Genomic DNA, 22,199 nt, shown 5'->3' with positions numbered 1-22,199 from the left:
GATATTGTTATGGATTTGCAAAGATGTAAGAGGAGGTTGGACTCAAGGCTGTGTCTTAATAGAGGAGGTTGTATTTTCTGCTTGAAATTTCTATGGAGTGTGATATTTGTTTATGATGGTTGAGTCGTTTGAAGCAAAAATTTAAAATGTTGTATTTACTGCTCGAAGTAATTTGATGGAAAATTATGGCTGTGCGTTTGCTATTTGAGTCTTAAGGAGATTGACGTTGATATAGAGGAGAAAAGGCAAAGGTCATTCTTCTTTGTATTATCATTTGTCATTGTGGGAAGATGGCAATGAAAAGACTCTGGGTAATCTCGATAGCGATAAGATGGCAATGAAAATGTACTTGTTGTTCACTCTATATACAAACAAGCTGAATTGTTTTCCATTCCAACACATAGCCTTATGATGAGAAGTGGAATTGCCCTATTTTTTGAAAGTTGGAGTTGGACTATCTAGGGGTATGTTTGTGTACACTGGGCTTTCCAGACTGGATCTTGCCTACTTATATTGGGAGGATATTGTCGAACCATGTAGTGATCTGTGAAAACTCAAAAAATCGGGAACCCAACTCAAAGTAATCAAAACAGAAAGAATTAGAGGAGAAAAAGAGAGTAGAAATGTAAACGTGTTTATTTTGCTTGGTTCAACTGAAAGCAAAGTTTGTACAAACAGTAGAATATATTAAAATTATAGTTCTCTTTCCTGAAACTTATTAACATTCTAAATACAAAGCTCAGCATTGCTACACTGTCATACCTCTTATGCTAAGAACAAATTCCCGCGTGCAGACTCTTTAATAAATCTGAAATCGTATGATCTTTGTCCTCGTCACTGGTCAGTGTTTACACTTTGTGCATGTGGAGTTGCGGACCATGTACCTGTAATTTCCAAGCTCGTGTTAAATTTATACAAGTCTTTTGAAACAAATATACTATTGTATATAAATGAAAGTAGATCTTGTTCTCTGAAATTTATCACCCTATACGGGTTAGATGCTGCTAAGGTTTGACTTTTGTGGGAGTGTGACATGGGCATAATGTTGTTCTACGCAGTTATTGTCCCCTTCTGTATTTACATGCAATTACAAAGCTCAATGAGTTTTCTTTATGATCATGCTCTGTGGTATGATGGTATGATTTTCATTGGATTAGCAATGAATTCCCGTTTTGGCTGATTTGTCCCATCAAAGACTGAATCTCCACAGTTGCTCATTTGTGTTAGAATATGTGTCGTTTAGTCTGCTACTCTCAAGTTATAGTCACAGGTTGCATGTGGGGTTATCTGGTAATGCATAAGCCTATGCCTTTTTGCATAGAATTTTTCATGCTTTAAGAAATTAACTTGGTCTCTTTTCTTTCTCTTTTTAGTACTCCCTCAGAATAGTTTGAACACTTTCCTTTTTTGTCCCCAATTAGTTTGAACACTTCCATTTTTGGCATGGTCCCACTATTAATATATTATTTCTTTCATACTCCACTTTGGCCCACGCTCTACCTTTTATCAATAAAAAGTTACCCAACTTTCTCTCTCTTCTAATAAAAATACCCCGCCAACTTCTATCACATCTACTTTTTTTAAAAAATAACATTTGATAACCACACTACAATTTATCACCTTAATATACATGTCCCAACAAGTGTTCAGATTTTTCTGGGACGGAGGGAGTATCTCAGTATTTCTATTGTCATCTATGCCATGCCTATAGTTGTCTCTATAACACACGTGCTGATTTGTGCACTATGAATGACAATCTGATTTCTTCGCGGGAAGCATATCTTGTTTTAGTTAAGTCTCACCAGTCTCCCTGTCTCTGTTCAGCAACTGCCTTTACTGATGCTGTCATAAATAAATAAACATATCCTTGGATACTATTCACGAGGGGAATGCTAAATGCTGCTGTTTCGCTCCATGTTATAAAAGCTAGATAGTTATTGTGTTGACTTTCTTGCACAAAGAGATCGAAAAATGGGAATCAAAGATTTTAAGCATGGAATACATTATCTTCCATGTACTTTTCTTTATTACATGATACAGGCTACAACTTTTTTTTGGGTTTTTTTTTTGTGGGAGGTTCTCATCTTGTCTAGCTTTTCATCCAACACATGCAAACTTCTCTTGCTGCATGACAAACCAATTAGATCTCATATTGTCTGTGGTTCTATACCACTAATTAGTAATAGGAGCAAAACGTTTTGACCTTGGGAATTTTGACCAGGATAAGTGTTTCCTACTGAAAATTCCTGCTAGTACAGCTGTAGTCTGCTGCAGCAAAATAAAACAGAAAAATTTTGGATCAAATTTCTGTGAGACGAATAAGAACTTTAGGTTAGATAAATGTGCATTCGGTCATATACCCCAACTTGATGGCTCCTGCTGATGCATGATTTTGCTGCTGTGGTTGACTAAGCTGTAGATGGACAGGTCCATTTGAGCCCTCTTTTATCAGTTCACTTTCAATAGGCATGGCGCCATTGACACCACTTGTATCCCCATTGCCATATACCTGTAAAAGAGACTCATGGGATTAAATTTTCATCCATGAAGAAAGTTTTTTTTTTAATCCATACTGCCTCTGCACGATATTGACTTTGCACACTTGCCGATTGCATAACGTGGAGTCGTGGACCATCAATATCTTCAATTGTATATTATCAACAATTTTTTTTAAAATTATTTATATGTAATACACTGCTGAGGAAACAATTACCTTCTTGTACAGTTCTGTGTTTTCCCGACGAATTAGATTTGCCTTCTTGTAGAGCTCCACATTTTCTTGGTGGATGATCTCCCTCTGTAACAAAGGTACTGTTTATGTAATGATAAGATGGATCAATTTTAAGTGAAGCAAGAAGTGTACACAGCAATTTTTGGAGTCCGACCTTTTGGTTTAGCTCTTGTATTTCGGATATTAAGAGTTGATCCTGCAATAGAAAGACTTATGAGTGACCTCCTTTAAAGTGGAGTAGCAATTTTGATGTTAGGGAGCTTGCTTCAGTACCTTTTTCGTTCGGACTCCTCGTAAACTCATTTCGAGTTGGCTTTCAAGATTCTGTAGATCTTTGACTGTCAGACCTGAGAGCTCTTCACCCATAATTTGCCTACAGCATCAGATGGAGAACAAGTCATATTTTCTTGCTTTTTTGGGATGAATAGTCTTTTTTCTCCATCCAATGAAGCGTATGACCATGGAGGTTAATCCATATAACTTGATTGGTTGACCTTGTAGAAATAATATCATTTAAGATATGTCTGGAGCAGTATTTAGTGTTAATATATATCACAATAGCAACTTTCTCTTTTCCTATAGTCATGCGTGGATACCTGCCTTGATCTTCAAGCTACATAAAGCCCTTTCCTATTCATTGGAGCAGAAAACTTATTCCTGTCCAAACTGCTTTGCAATTCTTTTTTTTTTTTTAAAAGCATGGACCTATTGCAGGTGCAGCAATTGAGGTTGATAGGACGGCACATTCCTTGGAGGCCCGAGGTAGAACCTATTAGATACTAACAACCTTTCTTTCTTTTTTTGTCTATTCTGTGGGTGTTATGGTTCAAAAGAAGCCACATAACATCTTTTATGGGAGCAGCCTTCATGAGTCTCTTTGTGACATGGGTTATCTCCTTGTTTCTCTATGTACTCCTTAGAGGCCTATCCTATGTTTTCATGGTTTTATGTATAGTCAGTTGGTAGATTTGCTCTCATTCTTCTTCTTAGGGAGGATACTTCAACTTCATGGTTGTAATTGTATTTTTTAATGTGACGGTTGAAACTCGAAACATGGGTAATAGATCCTTTTGGCCTTTCTCTTTTTTGTCTATATTGCGGGTGTTGTGGTTGGAAAGAAATAATATATTCCCTTTGTCCCATAAAGATCTGAACACTTGTTGCATCATGTAGTTTAAGGTGATAAGTTATAATTTAGTTATCAAATGTTACTTTATTAAAGAGTTGATGTGATAGGAGTTGGTGCGGGTATTTTTCTATTGAAAGAGAGAGAAAGTTGGGTACTTTATTATTGGTTGAGATAGAATGTGGGCCAAAGGGGTGTAAGAAAACTAATATAATAATTGTGGAGCCGTGCCAAAAATAGAAATGTCCAAATAATTTAGGACAAACGAAAAGGCAAAGTGTTCAGACTATTCTGTGATGTAGAGAGTAACATTTCTGGTAGGAACATCCCTCACGAGTCTCTTTGTGAGATGGGTGGTCGCTTTGTTTCCGTTTTGTACTCTTGCTTAGAGGGATTTTCTGAGTCTTTACTGTTTTATGTGCAGTCAGTTGGTAGATCTGCTCAGTATTCTACTTTGGGGAGTAAGTTCAACATCATTTAGCAATTTGAAGACTAGAAATAAGTCATATTTTTTGGATCAAGGATTTTATGTACTTGGATTTTATTTTATATAGAATTGAGGGATTTGTTGGATTAATGAGTCTAGATGGAAATAAGAGGACAAATAGGGGAGAAAAAGAGGAAATATATGGGTTGATGCCAGAAAGTCACGGGAAACGCCGGAAAAGAAGCCTCGGGTTTCATTTGGAAAAAAGATGAAGTTAAAGGTTCTAAGCCACTATAAAATTTTCATAAGGTTGTTTTTCGCGAAGTGGACATTTTATAAGGTTTATTCTGACAAATTTTCCTATTTTTTTATGTCATATTGGGATCCAAGGTAAGTTTTGCCTCCTCAAATGCTAAGTAGATAATCTATTTCGGAGAGAAAACATACCGATGGCTTTCTTGCATGATATGCAGCTGCTGCCTTAACATTGCCACTTCCTTTTGCCAAAACTACCAAAAATAGCTGTCTATTAGATATTACTGAAAAAAGCTGATGAAATAAGCCAAAGATATGGGATAATTGCTATGTGGTGCACCCTTTTTCAACACAAATGTAAGAGGCATTTTTCATGGTTCTTTCTAGGATTTATATTATAATAAATTTGCACACAAATGTTCAGTCTATCCTAAATGTTCTGCCACTTCTCAATCTGTAACCCAACGTGAGGTATAGGGTACGGAGTGGGCAAACATGATGAAACTTAGGGAGTACTGTCTTTCTTTATTGATATGTAAAGTAGCTTGCTCATTTATGTTTTTCAAGCATGGTGTGGAGATAGCAACCTATTTTAAGGGGATTAGATTTCTTACCAGATTTTGAGGCAGTAAGTTGGTCATTTGGTATACTGTCTTTGGCTATTCGAATCTGAGCTATTCTCAAATTTCTCAACAGTGAGGTGCTTTCTTGCAAAATATCAGAATATTACTCATTGTGTCACCAAATTATATTTCGATTTTCCATTTTGGGCTGTCTCAAAAAATTTACCCTATCCTTTTTTGGCTGCTTCTTCCTCTTTACTTTGTTGCAAAACTTTCTTGCATACACTTGGACCCCTATCTTTTTCCTGTGCTACTCTACCTTGTTGGAGCACTCGACGGAAGATGTGTGGTGAAAGGTGATGTAATTTTTTGTTTATTTTTGCTCTCTTTTTCTGTTTTGTTTGATTACTTTGTAATCTTTACCCTAGGGATCGGGTCTTGATTCAGATAATCTATGTTGATACTCTTGGTTGCTTTTCTTGCAAACTTCTTGCTTCAGATGCATGTATTTATATTAGTATTTGGAAACAAAATCAATATTAGAAAGTGTAATGTAACAAGAATTTATTTTGATTAGGTTTTTTGTAAGTTTGCTGTAGTGATTAGTCAATTAGAAGCTGACCTTTTACTTATCCAAAACATCTTGGGTGGGTCAGGTTCACAATTATTTATTGTGAATCTAAATTAACTTTATCATACAAAAACTGACTGTATTAGAAAAAAAACCCGACTATATCATACGAAAATTGACTATTTTTCAAAACCTGACTATAAAAGGTGATTATATCACACGAAAACTGACTATATCAGACGAAAACTGACTATATCCAATGAAAACTGACTATATCATATGGTTTCAGTACACAATAAGTTATTGTGAACCCGGTCCATTCAAGTTTTTTTTGTTATTTATCTAGGGGGTGCCACGACTGGTCTCATTTTGGATGCCACTGTCACATAAAATTTTGTTCCTGCATCTCTTTTCTCCACTAAAGTTTTAGTTTAGCATGTTTTGTTTGAGCTGTATAACATCCCTGATGGCTAGAGCACAACTTTAAAACATACAAGCTTAACATTTTGGACAAGCTGCTCTACTTGGAAATCTAGACATCTCATGACTAAAGTTACTGATGAATACTACAAAGAAATTAAATAGTTCTGGAGCAGAAAATATTGAAAGTTGTAAAATGAGGATGGATTAGAAGGGAGATAATCATACTTGCCTGTTTTACAACTATTTATATTCTGGTATGATGCTGTCCTAAACAGAAGCTCTTGACAGAAGTTATAGAACTGATGGTTAGGAAAAATTGTGGTGTTTGGTAGATGTTAGTTGGTTCACTTGCCTGTTTGACCAGGTCGTTGTTTGCATTTTGTAGTAGGTTTTTTTCCCTTTTTTTTTGGACAAGTAGATTAAAAAGACACCAAGTGGGTATTGCGCATTTACAAAAGGAGGGATAACGACACATTGCGCAACCCTTGAGCTATCGTGAAGCAATCTATCTACAAAATCTGGAGAAGCCAAGTGATGCTCACTTACTAACTTGACTACAGCTGTACAGATGTCTCAAAAATTGGAACTTGAAACCTCCATGAGTTGAAACTCAACCCTCAAAAATCCATTGGTTTCTTTCCTTCGAAGTGTGCCGAAAGTGCCAAAAGATTTGTATTTCAGAGCTCGGCAAGCCAACCTTTTCTCTTCTTTTGCCAGACAACTAGAACATGTCTCACTGAACAAGGTTGGACCCAGCTCATTCCCGACAAAGTTAAAGATTAGTACCAAAGAAAAAGAACACCAAGACAAAAGGAGGAGGAAATGATTTATAGAATTCTCCTCGAAGGCACAAACTGCAATTACTAGTAGAGTTCCTTCCTTAGAACATCCTCACTAGGGGGCTGCTGGAAAAAACAAGCTCTAATATAGCTTTTGATTTCCTAATATTAGATTTTTTTTCAAAGGGAGAAACAGAAACTCTTAACAGAAAAGGTAACATTTCCTAAGTGGTCTCATCATTCTCCTCCTCAACGCCTCTCAAACCCAACGGCATTCTGAAAATCTTGGGCATGAATCTTTTTCCTAAATTTTAGAAAGTCTCAAAAAAGTAACATTTCATTGCTTATGGCTACCATTCCAATCTAACACCTTGTTGATGGTAGCCTCTTTAGCTAAGGCAAATCTGGACAAATCTGGAATTTGAGCTTTTAGAGGTTGATCCCTGAACCAATTACATGCCCAAACTGAACTCTGTAGTTAGAGATTGTAGTCAGTTTCAATATTAGTTATGAAAAATTTGACTTCTTGGCTTATAGCTTACTATATAGAAGTAGAAGTAACAAACTTTTTGTTAAATCCATTTACCTAACATATCATTATGATCAGTTCAATTACCTTTAAGCAAAAAGCCAACGTTATCCAAAATCCTTATACCAAACACGGTCATAATAGAAGAGGGAGGCGAAATTAGTTATGAATGGAGATAGAGGGTGAATATGAAGATTAGAAGAGAAATACATGCAGTTCTTGGTGATTGGGCCTTGCTTCAGTTTCAACTGTAGTTTCATACTAAGAGACTTCAGATTTTTATTTTTTACCTTTTGTATTACTTGCACCATTTGTTTTCACCTTTCTTCATTATTGTTTGTTGTGCAGTACTGAAACTTTTTTCGTCGCAAAAACCCTCTCTGATTATCTAAGGCGCGATTGCTTACATCTTGAGATTTGACATCTGTCAAGTCTCAATCCCATCTTCAGCGGGATCTATCAAAATACTGTGTCTATTAGATTTTTTTTTTTTGGTCGTAGTTGCACTTTCTGTCTTTCTAGTTGTAAGGGTGGTTTGAAAATGAGCTTTCCTGTGAGATTTTTTTCTAATGTGCCTCTTTTACCAAGAAGCTGTCTTGGTTAGTAGTTTGTGCTTGTTGAAGAAACTCAAGAGGATGAATATGACTCAATAGCCAAGTAACCTGGATCTGTATCCTATCAAAGAAGAACATAAATTCATTCTATTTGTATATTTTTCAAAAGTTGCTTTTTTTGTACATGATACTTCCAGAAAGATTTAAATATCTCTGACAATTTTTTTTTTTAAAGGAGTCTGGAAGATAACTTTAGTGATTTACATTTTTCTGGTATGCGTAAGGTTGGTCTAATAACTTGCAACTCTCTAAAAGTTCTGCAAGTTTTAAATGATCGCCTGCTGAATTTATGAGTCATGATAACTATGCCTTCACTTCGGTGGGAGCATATAAATAGGAGGAAATGATATTTTATATAATTTATGCATTCTCTGTTTCCCCTGGAAAGAAATATTATGCTCATTGCTTTAAGGAGAACTCTTTACTGAGTTTTTGCAAGGTCAGTTGGCATTGCACATATGATAATAATTAGGATGTGTACCTATTTGTTGAATGCACTTTGTCTGCATCCAAAACAAGAATAGATAGCGAAGCGTACCTTTATCTCAGAATTTGGATTCGCCACTTGAGTCTCTTCCTCTTTAGCTTTATTATACCGGTCAATTACTGATGTCATGCTGGCAAAGCAAACACAAGAGCCGTCAGCAATTTCTATTCAGAAATTTATTACCTGCAACAGTTCATAACAGAACTATCTGGAGGCCCTAATATCGTTTAAGCTGAAATCTATATGCATATATGTCTCCAGGTATGCTCTTTGCCTCTGTCAAATATTTTTCAAAATCCACAATGCTTTCTGTCATTAATTTGGATGAGAATAATAGTCGTAGTTTAATCTGCATTGGGCTCTGTTTTTGTACACAATGGCTTTATCTGCAGTAAGGATTACTTAGATCTTTGTGTTACTAGTGTCTCAAGGTGCTTGTTATCCTTAAGTGTTGTTGGGAAGTAGAAGCATTGATGGTGAAGAAATAACACCAGTATCAGAGCCTTATCCTTGAATAATGAGCATTATCTCTGGACAGAGAGTCCCTCTCTATATGATAAAGAATAATTTACAAAGTTCTGAATTAAGCAACAGCTCTTCATATATAACTTGTACTTCCTTTTTTGAAGCTAATTCAGATTCTCTCATAATGTGTTAAATGTTATCTTTTTATTCGTTTGTTCAATGCCTCGTCTTATAGGCAAAACTAGATTTGCTGGTCTTTCATCCCACTACGCACAATAGGAAGTTGAAGCCTCATTGAAATACACCTTGGCGATTTCGTATTGCTAACATCTCTTGTGATGGCTGCTACCATACTAGTGGAGCTCTCGGTCTGTCATAACCCATGCTAGGTATCATGTGTATGTTTATATTTGTAGTTGATGGCCTTGATGCACATTGATGAACCTCATACTTTGGTGGGCGTTGGCAAGAAAAGGTGTTCCACTGAAATATATAGATATCATCAAGGATATGTATGAGGGGGCAACTAAGAGTGTGCGGACTACGGTGGGGAGGACAGAAGAGTTTCCTATTACGATCGGAGTGCATCAAGGTTCTGCACTTAGTCCCTTTCTCTTTGCTCTAGTCATGGACGAAATAACGAGGTCAGTTCAAGATGATATACCATGGTGTATGATGTTTGCGGATGATATTGTGTTGATTGATGAGACAAAGGAAGGTGTTGAGAGTAAGTTGGAATTGTGGAGGCATACATTAGAAGCCCGTGGTTTTAGATTGAGCAGAAGTAAGACGGAGTATATGGAGTGCAAGTTCAGTGGGGTTACAAGCAGCGAGGCGGGGGCGGTCACTTTGGATAGCAAAGTGGTTCAAGGATCGAACGTCTTCCGTTACCTAGGATCCATTCTCCAAAAGGATGGAGAACTGGATGGAGACGTGGCGCATAGAATTAACGCGGGTTGGTTAAAGTGGAAAAGTGCCACCGGATTCCTTTGTGATTCCGGCATTCCCCAAAGATTGAAGGGAAAGTTCTACCGCACTGCAATTAGGCCTGCTTTGTTATATGGCACCGAATGTTGGGCGGTGAAACAATGCCACGTTCATAAGATGAACGTGGCGGAGATGCGTATGTTGCGGTGGATGTGTGGCCACACAAGGAAGGACCGATTAAGAAATGAAGTGATCCGGGAAAAAGTTGGAGTTGCATCCATTGAAGAAAAGATGAGGGAGAATCGGTTAAGATGGTTTGGTCATGTGAAAAGGAGATCAGGAGATGCACCGGTGAGAAGAATTGAAGAGTGGAGGAGTAATCAAATTGTAAAGGGTAGGGGAAGACCTAAGATGACTTGGCTGAGGGTAATTGAAAGTGTATGAGGTTACTTGGGATTGAGGAGAGCATGACGTTGGATAGAAGTGGGTGGAGGGGTAGTATCTAGTGGAGGAAGGGGTCTGATTACTGCATTTATTTGTTTTCTCAATTGTGTTGGTATTAAAACCTTTTGCTAAAAACCTTTTCTAAACACTTTTTGGTGTAAACCTTGTTTTAAAAAAAAAAAACTTTTATCACTCTTGACGATGCCATCTCCTCTGGTCACGATTCCAGTTGACGATTCATGTTAGCCGACCCGACCCCAATCACCTTGGGAATAAGGCTTAGTTGTTGTTGTTGTTGTATACACATCTCTACATCCCCTATCTACCTAATATGATCCTTCCTATATGTTTGCTCTACACATGTAATAACATCAGTCTGACAACCATTCTATAAAGCTTTCCCTCTAACCTTAGAGGTAAGCTACTATGGCACAATATCCCGCTCATCTGTTGTATTATGTGAGCTAATATTGCCATTGGTATGTAAAATTAAACCATTTTACCTAAAGTACTCTCGTTTGACTAATCAATTTAACGAGTGTTAGTAACTCACCTACACGACATCTATAAGAGTGTTTGCAATTTCTTCTCTATTGTGTGCTTTACAAAACAATGATTCAAAACCCTTCTTCACGTAGAGGTTTAAGATTCACCCAAACTAAAGTAAGAAATTATTCTAGCCTCATATATTCAACGATGAACTAGAAACTAATAATATACATCTATACCTAAACCAACATAAATGAAATAAAAAATACTCCCTCCATCTCACAATCTGGACACTTTTCTTTTATGTTTGTCCCAAATTAGTGTGAACACTTCCATTTTTGGCATGGACTCACTATTACTATATTATTTCTTTTACACTCCTTTGGCCCACACGTTTGTTTTATCAATAAAAAGTTACCCAACTTTCTCTCTCATTCAAAAAAATTATCCCACAAACTCTTATCACATCTACTATTTCAATAAAATAACATTTGATAATCACACTACAACTTATCACCTTAAAGTCTCGTAACACGTGCTCAAATCTTTTGGGGACGGAGGGAGTAAAAGATTAGTATCTTGGGCTAGGATACTTCAATGATCATCGTAAGGAATCAATAAACAGCATAAACTACGTTTGTGGCCCATTTTTACCTCGTTTAAGCGTGCGAAAATTTCTCTAAATGTCCACACCTTCGAAAGAGTTTGTGCTGCTCTTTGCTAGTTATTGTGCAAAATATGATCTTTTCTTGCCTTACCTTTGTTATTTCTCCATGACCAAACTCATAAAAGAGGGCCCACCTCGTATTACTCAATTACCTTCGCTTATGCTTAAACAATTAAAATTCTCGACTCACTCTATGAACAACCAAGATTTTTGCATTGTTGTCTGTGTGATAATGTCTCCCCTCAAGCTAAGACCTCTTAGTACTTATGTGTGCTTCTGAACAAAGATGCTTCTTGCGTGTGGTGTTGCTTTTTGGATCTTTTCGCTGCTATAGAATCATAATAGCTCCCCATGGTAGCTTAGCATCAAAGTTGTCATTGACATATTTCTCTTAGAAGATACGAGCATGGTCATGCGGAGCCCTTCTCCATTTCTGTATGTGGTAGATTCACAATTTCTTGTCCACATTTCCCAAAAAACACAAGTTATTATTCTTTCAAGTAAACCTAAGATGAGTATCTCAAATCTAACACCCATGATCTAATTGGTTTTACTTCAATAATTCTCACTCATCCTTAAAGGGTTTTGAGTGCACTTCTCATCGTGAAAGCAACTCTATCTTAACTTTTTCTATGTTTATATCTTTCATCACCTCTTTCTTTTAGCGCATTAACTTTTGTCCATCCTTCTTAAGATCGACCCTAGGCTCTAATACCACTTGTAAAGGTAGGCATGGACAACAATAATGAGATATGAACAAATCTAATGCGCTAAAATAAAGAGGCGATGTATAAACATAGAAATTTACTCAATCTGAATAAAACAATATTATTGTGGTGTTCTTTTTCTCGTAAAGCACTACCATCCTTATGAGGAACATTGGCAAGTCTTTTGTGAATGTTTGTTAATCTTTCACCCATTCTTATGTCCTATAATAAAATAATAACTTCAAGCCCTATTTATTTGAAGTTTGGAATCCTACCATTACTCTAACATGGGGTAGTTTTACCCCTAAATAATATTTTTAGGATAGCCTAAAATCCTAATGATAATATTCCTAAACTAGTAAAACATTTAATTTGGAATAAAATGCTAAAATCTAGAAGGATTTAGGATATTGACAATTGTCGCAATCAAGTGTTAAACATAAAATGCAAATCCTTGTTATGGGGACTAAGCTCACATTTGCAAGGACGTGTGAAGGTGTGCACAGACATGCGGGCCTATAGAGAAGTTCTTGCTCTTTCTCATCGGTCACGATATTTCCTATCTTCCAGTTTCCTTCTCGCCTTAACTTCGCTATTTCACAATGATCAAACTCACCTCGAGTTTTTGGGGTCGTCTCGTGTTGAACTATTAGGCTTACACGCTTACTATGACATTTTGTAGATTAATATGTCTTAACTCCTAAAACGTGCATTAACCTAAAGTGAGATGCTATAACATTATCCATTTAACTATTGCTATACAATCTTATATGCACGCGATACGTGCGAAAGCAAATTAAATTTGCCTTGGAATTTGAAAGGCCGTGTAATTTGGCCTTGTTTTTTATTTTGAAAAAATTGTTAAAGTTGAGTTTGATTGTTTTATATTTGAGGGTGTATTTATAATTTAGGCTAGACACCAAATCTTCCCCTCTTTGGTGTATCTCGTCTTCAGATTATGGGTGATAGAGTCCCTAACTAATCCTTAATTTAATTCTAGAAAAGAATTGACCACGAGTTTGAAAACAAAGGTACAAGGATAACTCACTAAACCTCTTTCTGTCCCTAGAAATGAAAGTAAGTGTTTTGTTGAAAAGTCAATTTATCAAACCCTCTTCCCTCTACCTTTTGTAATCTCACATAATGGTTTGGAACAGTCTCTTAAGTATGAATTCCCCTTTCAAAAGATTCTCCTTTTGCTCATTCATCACAATATATTACTATTTGGAGTAGTTTTAGCATAAGTGACCTTGAAATTTATGGAAGTGTCTAAGAGTGGAAAAGAGCCTTGGTGATATCCCATTTACAATATCTTGCTGTTGGGAAATACTCGACGAATCCTTTACATATGTTTTGAACATGTCCTAGATCTTGAGGAACTAATGTTAAGCGAGATAATGTCAAATGGTTCTTTTGAAGTTATTGATCATCTCTCATAGCCTTGGTGGTAGATGTATGATTTAAGAAGCAGGATAATGTTGTGTCATATTAGGTAATTTGATAATTGATAGTACATGGAGGGATATCGTGAAAAGTGTAAGTGAGATAATAGGCATGATGGACCATCGCTAGTTTCGATTGCTCAATACCTTTTTTTCATCTTTCGAACATGATGGGATTGTTCAAACCATTTGGTACACAGAAGGTAATGCTTCACTAGTCGTTGGCGTCATTCTTGGCTACTAGTAGTTTATGTTTGGATGATGTCCTGTCTTTTCATAGGCTTACTGTGTTGTTTCATATTACTATATTGTTGCATCTACTCGTCTTTGTTGGATGTGAGCTTAGCCATCATCGTTGGCGTGGTGCTTTGTGGATTTTGCTTGTAAAGAGGGTGATGGTGGTGAAGTCGGGTTGGCTGTGGTGGCTAGAGTGGGGAAGAATAGTTTCGTCTTGACGCACTAGTAGTGTCAGTTGAGTTTAGGGCTATGTAAATTCAGGTCCCCAACTAGCCCAAACTGGACCATTCATTGTGGACCAAATCTTGTCCTTCCTGTGTGTCTTCATTTTTTTGAACTTCGGCTTTTTGTTTGGTTTAATCTTAGATTTCTCTTTCAAACTAGTTTGGGGAACTTTTCTTCAATTTAATTTTATTAATGAAGTTAAAAGTTCTTGTTGCTAATTACAGTATGATTTTTGCTGATTAAAATTGTTTGTTGCGAAATACTTGTTTTAAGCTCAGGAAAACAGGGTATTGTGGTGAATGAGGAGAAACTTAGGATTCTCAGGTTTGCATACGATTGCAAGGAAGAAATCCGATGTGTGAAAACAAGTGGAGGGGCTATCGTGCAAGACACTCTTACAACAACTTCGTAAAATGAAGTCATGGGCACACTAAAGGTATCATTTGTCCTTAATTATGTGTAGACTGTAGTTACTTGGAAAAAAAAGACTACTTAGAATCCAACGTGGTGATAATCAAGTTGAGATGAAGTTAGGCAATGGTGTCGGTGGTTTTATGCTTTGTGGATCTGATCTTGTAGTCATGAGAATAGCTTTGAAACAAAAAGTGTTTTAGAAATGAACTGTGTCAAGAGTACTGGATTTTGGACTGTTTGACTAGGGAAAGTTCGAGAAATAGGAAGAGAAGGATGAAACCAACACTTGAAGGGAATGCAATCTGGAATGAAGTTTCTCATGACTTTTCCCCTCCCTTAGTTTTATAAACGGTTTCCATAGGATTAAACTAAGAGAAATTTTTCTTAATCTATCCAGCTGAGCAAGCTGAGTGGATGCTATAGGTTAATGGGTGCGCTTGGAATATTAAAAGCACAAGGGAGTATGATCTGTTGTGAGTGGCTCCATTGCCGTTTTCTGTAGGTTGTCATTTGAGAACAGAGGCCAGAGAGGCAATCAAGTATACTTTGGTCAAATTTTTAGGCAACTCTTTGAAAGTTTGTCAAGGTTAGTTATGAAAGATCTTTTGAGCTTGATATGTAGTCCTGCTATGGGAAAGAATATAAACACGAGGATGTCAAGAATGGTGGGTGGTGTTGCTTGAGGTCTAGTCATTGCTAGCTATTTTAAGGTAACCTTTTGAAGGTTGTCAAGGTGGAAGTAAAGCTTAGTTATGAAAGATTTTTTGAGTTTGGTATGTCAAGAATCCTGATATGGGAAAGAATGTAAACACGAGGATGTCGAAAATGGTGGGTGGAGTTAGTTGCATGAGGTCTATTCATTGTTAGCTACTAAATCTGTAATATTGTTTGGATAATGGAGTGGATACAAGCAGTAGGCCGACATGTGGTGGTCCATCCTCAGTGGACTAGGAGGTAAGTCGTGAATCTCGTCATAGATGGCTCATAACTTTCTAGTCACCTTCGTCAACCCACATGAACAACTTGCACCCATGCTGCCCTACATTTACATCATGAAAATCTGCCTGCTTAATGTCAGTATACTTGGAAGCTGACGTTCACAATTATTAGCCATAGTAGAATGATGTGCATCTTTTAAATGTTCATCTAAGTGAATGTATAAAAATTGTTGTGATGATATGATTGGAAGGAGACGAGTGTTTTTTACTGGTATCTAGGGGAATCATAGTGACTCGTTTGTTTATTATGAATGTTGGGTTAATGTGACAATTGATGCAAACATTGGCTGATTCTCCCAAAATAACACAATCTTTGGATTATTTCCTAGAAATAAAACTTTATTCCCATCTTTCAGACAACAATTCAAACTAAGTGACCTAGTTTGACCTTGAACCTATAAAACTAGGAAAAAAATATCTAAAAAAATACTTTCCTCCCCCACCCGCCCATCGGAAACCACCCTCCTTACCCCACACCCACCCATCGGAAACCACCCTCCTTTCCCCACCCCCGCCCGGACCCCCCACCCCTACCTGCCGGAAACCACCACTCCTTTCCCCATGCTCACCCGCTGGAAATCACCCTTCCTTTCCCCACGACCATACACCGGAAACCATCCCTCCTTTCCACCACCCCATTCCCACCCACCTGAAACCACCCTTTCCTCTCCTCTACTTCCAAAACCACCACGTTCCACTCCCTACCCTCGAAATCCATCAAACCCTATAGTCGACCCCATAAACCACCGATCTAGGATCGAATCGGAACCACTTGGACCAGTGGATCGGAATTTGGAAATTCTTCGGACCAGGACCGGATCAGGTCCGATCTGAACATGAATTTTTTCGGTCCTGTTCAATTTTGGACCCGTTGGACCGGAATATTGATTTTATTTAAAAAGAATTTTTTTGTTTAGATTTGAACATGTTTATGAATTAGATACATTAGAATTTAATAATTCTAACAATAATAATTCTTAAGGCAATAAAGAATAGGTTTTCAGCTTTCTACTTTTGAAACTTTTTTAACCTTAAATCTTTTTTTAAACTAAAAGAGCATAATTGTGGTCCACCGGGGCCGATCGATTTTCTGGGTTTGGGCTGGACCGGAAATCCGAAATAGGTTTTTCAGGTTCATTCTGGTATTCCGGTTAGACCGTGTTCCTTGATCAGCTTTCCACATTCCGGTTTGACCTTGATCCTTGATCAACTTTCCATATTCCGGTTTGACCTTGATTCTTGATCAGCTCTAAGTCCCCCACCCTCGTCAACCTCCACCATTCCCTCCAGCACCCCTATAATGCTTGCAATGCTTGCACAGCGAATCCCCCAATTTTATTGCGTTGCTTCCTCAATCGCTTCACAATTAATCCCACTTTCCTTAAATTGAAAATCAAGTTTTTACCCAATTATATGATTGTTTTAAAATCGAAAAATATTTTTATGTTTTCTTTATTGTGTTTGTATAATAGTTTTTGGGTTTGTTCTTTGTTCGGAAAAAAACCATAATATAATATAATCTCACTGAAAAGAAAATCTCTCAATATTTAAACTTGCTCCTAAAAAAATATCTTGAACAATTGTTCCATTTTATTTAGGTGATTGAATTAGCTTAAAAAGTTGTGGGTATAATTGTTTTGAAATGTTGAAGAAGAGAGAAACATGGTGGGTAGAGGAAGCATGAAGAAAGAGGGGTCAATTACTATCAACAACTTGAATGTTTTCGCTGCACTCGATATGCTTAGGAAGAAGTTAATTGTGTTTTTCTGTTTATCATGTTGCATTCAATTTTGACATAGTTAGGGAAAAGTAGGTATAAAATTTGTATTATTTTGGAATAATCGATCAAAGTTTGTATTATTCTAGCTACATTTTCTTTCAAACTGATTGCGAAGAATTTTGATTTGTTGTCTATGTTTACCAAGTTCTTTTTGCTGGCTAAATCGATTATTTTTTTAAGGTAAGATGAAATGGGCTCACTTGAAAGGAATAAGAGAAATTTCTCAAATGAGTCCTATGATGTTTGATCTCTAAACCTCAAACATACAAGGTAGGAAGTGTTGTCACTACTCCACCACCTCAACCTCAAGACTAAAGTGACTATAAATTGTGGAGTTTCCGAGGAGTTTAGCCCAATACATGGTAGTATATTGGGTGTCGTGGTAATCCATATCTATTTCACATAGATAGCCAAACAACTTTTAATACTTCCCAAACTTTGTGTTTCAACTTTTGGGGTACTTTATTAGTGATGGCCTTGTTAAATTATATTGGGAAAAAGTTGATGAAACACTTTGTTGGCAAGATGTGTCTCTTCCTATTCCAGTTGTGGTCGTAAGATAAGAAAACCCCATGTCTGTAGCTTCCCTTTAGAGTGTTAAAATTTCTAGTATAGGAGAAGAATCATACCTAATATTTCAATATTTGTATGTGACGCCGCATGGGCCCTCTCATATCAAACTCCAATTAAAAAGCATAGTCTTCATCTTTTCTGGGCCAGCATTATATCCTAAGTTGCCACTGTCGAAAGAGCATGTGGCAATGTACTAACCTAGATAAGGTAGCCAAAGGCTAAAGTGATATACACACTAAACTTGGTACTATTTCCTTTTTCTGATTACAAATGGTACTAATTTAATGCATCTTTTATTATCCACCATAAATTGTCTGTTAGATACAGATATAAACTTCCATCTTTATTGGCATTGTTTCTTAAAATGAAAAAAGAACATTAATACTACTTATTTCTATCGGGAAAAAACTTAATTGATAATAATATTCCTTCAGTACAAATTGCAATTCAGTAATCAGTTAAAAGATATGTCTAGTACATTTTATCTTTGTTTGCTTCTTTTCCCTAGCTCCCTTTCTTTTCCGATTCAATCATTTAGGAAACCAAGCAAGTTCCTAATATAATATTTTATTGCATACCATGTTCTTCATTTTGAGCCATTGTCCTGATTTTCCTCAATAAGTAATGATTTAAGATTTCCACATCCAGTAAAATGATAAATATTGTGAAGCAGGATCCACTTGTGTTGCTTATATGGTAATGTTTTAGGGGATACCTAGGTTAATTTTATAGTCAAACCTATTGATCTTTGTACATCTATACTCCCAAAAAAGAGATGTTGAACTAAAGTTAGTGTGTTAAATTTCTAGTAATTAAGTAAAATCTACCAATTAGTGAATTCTTTATCTTAACCGCTTATTCTTAATCAACCGTAAGGAGATTAAAATTGCAAAATAAGACTCTTTAATAAAATAGAGCTAATCAATGGAATCTAGCATGAGAGGTAATTTTAGACAATAGCATTGAGAGACTCAAACAGATGGGGAGGTTACCACTAACCTGTTGCTAGCAAATTCATAGAGTTTCCCTGTACTGGAAAAGATAATGACCCCAACTTGAGCATCACAAAGGATGCCTAATTCCTTTGCCTTCTTCAGCAATCCATTCCTTCGCTTCGAAAATGTTACTTGCCTGCTTGTAGTATTATCGATCCTCCGAATCACAATCTTTCCTCTTCCCATTTTGTTCACCAATTTCACAAAATTCAGCCTAAGATAGAAAATTGCACAAAATTTTAGGAAAATTTGCAAGAAAATCAAAAAGAGAAAATAATATTTATATCAAATTGGGACGAACCAACCTTACAGAATGGGGTAGATGGAAAAAAAATAAGAATTTAGTATGTATTTTACCACATAAAGGAACAAAAATGATTGGAATTTGAGGAACAGCTGAAGAAATTAGGGGAATTAAAGAAGGAGCTATAAATAGAAATACTAGTTGTGCTTACTTGTAAAAAGGCAGACAAAAGAAGAAAGAAACCTTTGCTAATACTAATTGAGGTTTGCTGCAATCTGGAATTCACTTCCCTTTGAGCTTGATTTTTGATTTCAAATCGTGGTTAGTAGCTATAAAAGGAAAGTGTTTAGTTTTTATACGTAAATGGAAATTAAAATGGGGACAGAAAACACTTATTTTTGGGTGTTTGTGCTCAATCACCTATAAGAATCAATTTATATTTCATGTCATTGGCTACTGAAAGTAAAAGGGTTGTCTGACTAATAGATCACCGACGTGTGGCAATTCCTAGGTTGCCGTTTTTAGAAATTAATAGTTTCAGACTGTATGTGTTGTGGCAAGTGACGTAGGACTGCTCTTTTTATTATCTGGTTTCCCATATTTTTCCCTTAAGATTGGAAGTTTTTTTTTCTTTGGGAAAAACTAGATAATCTCTCTACATTTTTTTATTTGTTACATTTTTAATTTAAGAAACCAAACTAGCAACATTGATCATTATTTTACTTTTTTCATAAGTAAAATGAGCAAAAAAAACATAAAATGAGCAAAAATTTGTAAAATGAGCAAAAGTTTCTTAAAATGAATGAAAACATAAAATGAGTAAAAAAAAAAAACATAAAATGAACAAAAAGTTTGGAAAATGAGCAAATATTTCGTAATATGAGCGAAAAATTGCTAAAATGAGCAAAAAGGCCAGATCCGTTGAAAAGATAAAATGAGTATATATATATATATAGGGGTGGGATTTGTTGAAAACAGCCCTGAAAATTGAAAATATGGCAACTTTTGTCAATTTTAGGGTAATTTTTAGCAATTACACACTTTGTATATATTTTAAGGGTAAATTTTTAGCGCTTTTACATTAACTTTTAGCAATTTAAGATAACTTATATATATATATATATATATTATTTTAAGGGTAACTTTTAACACTTTTAGGGTAACTTTATTTATATGCTACTCCCTCCGTTTCCTAAAGATCTTCCGACTTACTGTTCCTACAGATACCAAGGAAAATCAAGTTGTGTGGGGCATGGTGTGAGTAAAGTATGAGAGAGAAAGGGGTTAAGATAAATAAACAAATAAAAAGGGGTTTAAGTAGGAGAGAGAAAGGGAGTAAAATTGAATTAATAATGTAATGGTGGACCATATGATAGTGACATGAGAGGGTAATGGGGAAATTTGTTTTGCCAAATAAGGAATAAAGCAAAAGATGGAAGATCTTTTGGAAACACCCTTAAACGGAAAGAGGGAAGATCTTTAGGAAACGGATGGAGTATAAGAGTAACTTTTTTCACATTTAGGGAATGTTTGGTTCATTAAGAGGAAAGGAAAAGGGTTTAAGAAACGGAAATAACGTGAATGGAAAGCCAAATCCTTAGATTTAGTTGGTGGTTGGTTTCAAAATGTCTAAGAGTAACTTTATATATTTCAAAGGTTAACCTTATATGTTAATTTTTGTTTTTCGCATGTTTAAATTTGTTTTGTTGAGCTCATTTCTACTGTTGAATTGTTCATTTATCAGCTTTAAAATTATCATAAAATTAACAATTACTCATCAAACCAAACCAAATAATTCTCAAACCAGAAAACACAAAACTTAAAAATTATTCAACCTCAATCAAATATTCAAAACAAAGATAATTTGAAGAGTCGAAAAAGTAAATTTGAGAAAGAATACTCAAAATATAGGGAAAGATCAAGAAGAAGAATCCTAAAATTCGAGGAGATGATGAATTGATGGCAAAACTCCAAAAAAGGCCTACAAAAGAAAGAGAGGATTATGAAAGATTCGGGACATCTTTCACCTACTATTTTCGCCACTTTAGGAATTGATTTAAGCTTGTGTCTCTCTGCTCTCGATCCACATGTTATCGTTGAAGTGTTCGTGGTGCACCTACTGCTCCGACTCCCATGTGTTGGCGTTGTTTCTGCCGCCTTGTGGTGGTTCGACAAAGTACTAAAGGTACTTTCCCTTCCATGTGGTGTGTGAGTGTTGTTGGTTTTGTTGTTGGTGGTGGTGTTGCTGGAGTTGTTGTTTCGGAATGTATCAGTAGAGAAGCAGAGGAGTTAAGAGAGTAGAGATGCAAAGGTTAGGTGAGATAAAGAGTACACGAGACTACGGGAGGGTAGATTGAGATACGTGAACCGTTCGATTAAAAATCAACGCTCCAAATTTTCAGTTTTCAGTTACAAAGGTGGTTTTCACAAGATCTTATTCCTATATCTCTATTATATAAGGGAAGGGGGAGCAATGGTGTCCTCTTTTGAAATGCCTATTTTGCCCTTCTTCCCTTTCTAAATTACAAAAGAAATGTCAAAATCAAAATCGACATTCAAAGAAAACTACCGAAAATTAATTTACAACACTCACTCACAAATCACTTAAAAGAAGAAATTTTACAAATCACTCATACAATTGAGAAAATCACGCAAATCACTCAAATAATCAGGAAACTCTATTAAAACTTAAAATTAACATACAAACTAAAACTAATAACCTAGAACGTCAATACATACAAAAATATTTACAAAAATTTACTTACAAATCACTATTCTCAAGAACCATTCACAATTAATGGTGGGTCATGATAAAAAAAAATAGTGGTGTATTTGTAGTGAAATCAGAATTTAACTTTGAAAAGTAAAAAAAAATAAAATAAAAATGGTGAGAGACTTAAGTGACAGAAACTAAACCAATCAAATTTTGCAACTAAAAACAATTCTACTTCATATGTCTAATGTTCAAATTTTAACTCTTATGCCGAAAAAAATCGGGTTTTTGTTAAATTCAAGCACGCATCGCGTTCAAAAAATTCTAGTATATATATATATACAACTAACCGGCCTTTATTCGTACATTTAATT

The 22,199-nt window shown here is 35.9% G+C and overlaps 2 protein-coding genes and 1 long non-coding RNA gene across 9 annotated transcripts in view; 2 read left to right on the top strand and 1 right to left on the bottom strand.

Annotated features, from left to right (window-relative positions):
* LOC104888031 (uncharacterized) overlaps positions 1-17,434 on the top strand; it is a 36,782-nt gene extending 19,348 nt beyond the window's left edge. For both annotated transcript variants that reach the window (XR_789407.4, XR_007271058.2), the window contains 2 exons: positions 14,387-14,544; positions 17,119-17,434. This is a non-coding gene — a long non-coding RNA (uncharacterized LOC104888031). The remainder of the gene's footprint in view (positions 1-14,386; positions 14,545-17,118) is intronic.
* On the bottom strand, positions 449-19,689 carry LOC104887978 (MADS-box transcription factor 23). 6 transcript variants are annotated; one of them, XM_010672805.4, is made up of 10 exons: positions 19,324-19,687; positions 18,873-19,082; positions 8,557-8,635; positions 4,732-4,793; positions 3,005-3,104; positions 2,886-2,927; positions 2,714-2,797; positions 2,361-2,509; positions 2,204-2,268; positions 449-884 (listed from the first exon to the last, which is right to left on the bottom strand). In XM_010672805.4, the coding sequence occupies exons 2-9, from the start codon at positions 19,052-19,054 to the stop codon at positions 2,250-2,252; spliced, it is 717 nt and encodes a 238-aa protein (XP_010671107.1). In that variant the 5' UTR covers positions 19,055-19,082; positions 19,324-19,687; the 3' UTR covers positions 449-884; positions 2,204-2,249. The 6 variants fall into 6 exon arrangements, 3 of the variants coding, with proteins under 3 accessions (XP_010671107.1, XP_048494647.1, XP_048494629.1); XM_048638690.2 differs by having other exon boundaries at positions 2,204-2,265; positions 19,324-19,685; XR_007271050.2 differs by having other exon boundaries at positions 2,204-2,509; positions 19,356-19,689.
* On the top strand, positions 9,366-14,459 carry LOC130591648 (uncharacterized). Its single transcript, XM_057395259.1, has one exon. The coding sequence runs from the start codon at positions 9,409-9,411 to the stop codon at positions 10,339-10,341; it is 933 nt and encodes a 310-aa protein (XP_057251242.1). The 5' UTR covers positions 9,366-9,408; the 3' UTR covers positions 10,342-14,459.
* Positions 19,690-22,199: the final 2,510 nt, after the last annotated feature.

Source organism: Beta vulgaris, chromosome 1 (assembly GCF_026745355.1).
Source record: "Beta vulgaris subsp. vulgaris cultivar EL10 chromosome 1, EL10.2, whole genome shotgun sequence".
NCBI classification, from domain to species: Eukaryota; Viridiplantae; Streptophyta; class Magnoliopsida; order Caryophyllales; family Amaranthaceae; genus Beta; species Beta vulgaris.
Note: the sequence above shows the minus strand (reverse complement) of the source record. Positions and strands in the feature narration are given on the sequence as shown.